This window comes from Hippocampus comes, unplaced genomic scaffold, assembly GCF_001891065.2.
Source record: "Hippocampus comes isolate QL1 unplaced genomic scaffold, H_comes_QL1_v1.1 scaffold156, whole genome shotgun sequence".
Taxonomy (NCBI): Eukaryota; Metazoa; Chordata; class Actinopteri; order Syngnathiformes; family Syngnathidae; genus Hippocampus; species Hippocampus comes.
Window position 1 is genome coordinate 531,725 of NW_017805744.1, and position 3,756 is coordinate 535,480.

Below are 3,756 nucleotides of genomic sequence, written 5' to 3' on the forward strand. Positions count from 1 at the left end.
ATCAGTGTTGTATCCTGGACTCACTGGGTGTTTCGGGTCTTGCAACAGACACCCTCATCCAGGCGACCCGGCCGAGGTGATCAAGCCTCGGCCTGTGTCCAAGTGGCATGCTACACCCACTACAACCACTGCTCTCCCCTTTTCAACCAGAGCCATCTGGAGGCTTTTTCTGCTGCCTCCACGTTGTTGCCTATGGCCCTTCTACGGTTGGCACCCGTTATGCCTAGTGTGCTGTAGGCTTTGCTCAGGGAGTGGCTGGCAAACCCCCGACTGCCCACCTCCACTGGCATACACTTGGTCTTCCACCCGTTCCTCCGACAGTCCTCCACCAGCTCCTGGTACTTCTCCCTCTTTCTTTCATGGGCCTCCTCCATCCTCTCCTCCCAGGGGACCGTCAGCTCCAGCAAGAAGAGTTGCCTTGTTGCCTCTGAGACCAAGATGATATCGGGTCTCAATCTTGACTGGGTGATGTGTGGTGGAATCTTCAGTTGTCTTTCCAGGTCAACTGTCATCACCCAGTCTCGGGCAGTGGAGAGCAAACCAGCAGAGCAGTTTCTTGGTGTTTTCTCCGGCCTTTGTCCTTCCCTGACAAAGCGGATGGCCTTAGCTGTGGCTTGGGTGTATCGGCTTCCCTCTATCCCCTTGCTGATTGCTTCAGCGATGGATTTGAGGACCTGGTCATGCCTCCATCGATACCGGCCCTCACCCAGCGCCTTGGAGCAGTTGCTCAGGATGTGTTCCAGTGTCCCTGTTTTGGAACACAGGGGGCAGGCAGGTGTTTCTATTTTGCCCCATGTGCACAGGTTGGATGGGCTTGGGAGGACATCGTAAACCCCCTGGATCAAGAACTTGATCCTCTGGGGATTCCACCGCCAGATGTCCTTCCAGGTGACGCTCCGCTCCATCGCCTGCTCCCACTTCATCCAGGCGCCCTGCTGCCGCATGGCCACTGCTCTGCTGGTTCTCTCCTCCTCGACTGAAGCTCGCACCTCCTCCTGCACCAACCTCTGCCTCTCTCTTCCGCTGGCACGGTCAAAACGGGTTGCTGGTTGTCTCCCCAGTCCGGCTCTGCCTTGCGCCACTGTTCCCAGGATGGCCCTGTGCTTCAGTCGTGACTCTGCTTGCTGGACCTCATCGGCTGCCTTCCACTTTCTCCCTGTCCTCACAACGATCCCTGCCCCGGACACTTTGGCATCTCTGGATCCAGAGTACTGCAGGTGTTCCCGTGCCCGTGCCACAATGAACTCCTCTCTGACTGAACTGAAAGGGAGCCTGAGCTTGTTGGTGTTCCCATACAGCCCAATGCTACTTAGGCTGCGTGGTAATCCCAGCCATCTTCGCAGATAGCTGCTCACCTTCTGCTCAAAACCTTCCACCACAGTCATGGGGACCTCATAGATGAGGAGAGGCCAGAGAATTCTTGGGAGGATCCCATGCTGGTAGACCCAGGCCTTGAATCTTCCAGGGAGCCCAGACTTGTCCACTGTCCTTAACCAGCCCTCCAGGTCAGCACTGGTTGCCTTGATGGAATCTGCATCCTTCAGACTGCAGTTGAAGACCTTTCCAAGGCTCTTCACTGGCTTCTCAGTGACTGATGGGATCTGATGTACTCCCAGGCTGAAGCGGAATCTGTCTGTGACCTTCCCCTTCTTCAGAACCAAGGACCGGGACTTTGCCGGTTTGAAGCTCATGCGTGCCCACGCCATGACGCGCTCCAACCCCTGGAGGATCCACCTGGCTCCTGGTACAGCTGTTGTTGTCACCGTGAGGTCATCCATGAAGGCTCTGATGGGAGGTTGCCTCACTCCAGACTTGCTGAGGGGACCTCTGCATTCTGGTTCAGCTGCCTTGACCAGCATATTCATTGCCAGCGCAAAGAGGCTTACTGAGATTGTGCACCCAGTGATTATGCCAACTTCCAGCTGGTGCCAGTCAGATGTCATCTCGCCAGAGGAGACTCTCAAGCTGAACTTGCTGTAGTAGTCCAGAATGAGGTGTTTCACCTTCTGGGGAACATGGTGTCTCTCCAGTGCCACTCCTACCAGCTTGTGGGGTATCGAGCCATAGGCGTTAGTGAGATCCAGCCATAGCACCGCCAGATCCCCTCTGCCTTCTCTCGCCTCCCTGATGAGTTGGGTTACCACGCCTGTGTGTTCCAGGCAACCAGGAACTCCCGGTATTCCTCCCTTCTGCACTGACGTGTCGATGTACTTATTGCTCAACAGGAAATAATCACAACAAAACCTTTTCCACCAGATTCAATCTGATATGTTTTTAAGCTTTTTGAAAATGGAAGTAACATGGAACAACAGAGGTAATGTAGTTGCATAAGTCTGCACACCCACGAACTAACTGTAATCTGGCTGTGTACAGATATAACTAATCACTTTCGAACTACTGTTACATGGGATTCACCACACGCTGGACAACATTTCAAGAATTCCTTCCGCCCTGACTAAGGCCCCAGATGAAAGTTTTTCAATGATTTCTCTTGGTCTTATTTTTTATACTCCATAAACCTGACATTTTAACCAGGGTGTGTAGATGTTTCATATCTACTGTATTTATGTGTGTGCACGCGTGCATGCTTGAGAGAAACAGATGACGAGAGACCTGGAGGGCTTCTGCACATCTCCAAAATGTGTGTGCAAGGCTGTTTTCAGTACTGAATGTTGTTGAAATACGTGTGTATACAGTATGTGACACAGTATGTGTGTGTCTGCATTTGTGTTATCTTTGATGTTCCCCATTTCCACAATGTCCAGTAGCTCAATACTGCGTGTGTCTGCAAGTGCGTGCCTTGAGGCAGCTCTTTTTTTTCAGTGTAATTTCCTGCTTCCACACTAAAAGCACCACAATGCAATAAAAGAAAGACCCCTGTTAACTACATACACAAACAGACAAACACACATACAACTGCGCAAGCCACAAGCAACTAATGAATAACAACAGCCCCACTACTTCCACAGCATCTAGTGTGTGTGGCTCCTTTTTTATTACACACATTCATCACAAGCATGCCCTATATCAACTTTATCCCTTCTCCTCTATTAGTTGGCCGCTTTCATCACTGAACAACATACAGAGGAGAAAAGAAGGAGGTCAGCTGCACACAAGAGGAGGATGAAGGCGAGCGCAAAAAAAAAAAAAAAAATACATGTGGTGTGCATGGAAGATGATAAAAGGATTGGACTCCAGCTTTCAAATAGCTCAGTGTCGTGATGTCATGCAACCAAGCCACATTCAACATTTTTTACAGTTTGAAACAATGAGAATAAGTCATAATATATTGCTTTACAAAAAAAAATATTTAAGCATTTACCTTTACTGAGGGTTCCTGTGAGCAGTTTGTGAAGAGACAAAACAAACTTGACAACGGCCCGTTTGCAGCGCTTGGCACATCCAGCCATGCTGATCAGAGCAGAAGCAGACTTCCCTTGCAGTAGGAAAGTAGAAAAATTAGTCGGCGTGAATGCAAATCAACTTATCGTGGAGGATGGGGAATGTTAAAAGGAGAGTGTTCTCTGTGTGTGAGTCCTGTCGCACTACTGGATGGAAGTAAAAAAAAAAACAAAAAGTGATCCTCCTTTTTTTTCCTGCCTCCTCTCTTCCCCCTCCTCCTCTTGCATGAATGTGATCACATTAGAGAGACTCTATGTCAGCACCAAGAAAGTAAGCGCAAGTGATCAAGAAATGTGGGCGTTTGCATGCAGAGTATGAAAGTATTTCTTCCAAAGAAACATATGAGGAGCTACA

At 49.8% G+C, this 3,756-nt stretch overlaps 1 protein-coding gene across 1 annotated transcript in view; it reads right to left on the minus strand.

Moving 5' to 3' along the window:
* Nucleotides 1–3,514, minus strand: part of kcnip1a (Kv channel interacting protein 1 a) — a 53,392-nt gene extending 49,878 nt beyond the window's left edge. Inside the window, exon 1 of the mRNA XM_019884391.1 lies at nucleotides 3,323–3,514. Within this exon, the coding sequence (XP_019739950.1) occupies nucleotides 3,323–3,410 (88 nt within the window). The 5' untranslated portion in view covers nucleotides 3,411–3,514. The remainder of the gene's footprint in view (nucleotides 1–3,322) is intronic.
* Nucleotides 3,515–3,756: the final 242 nt, after the last annotated feature.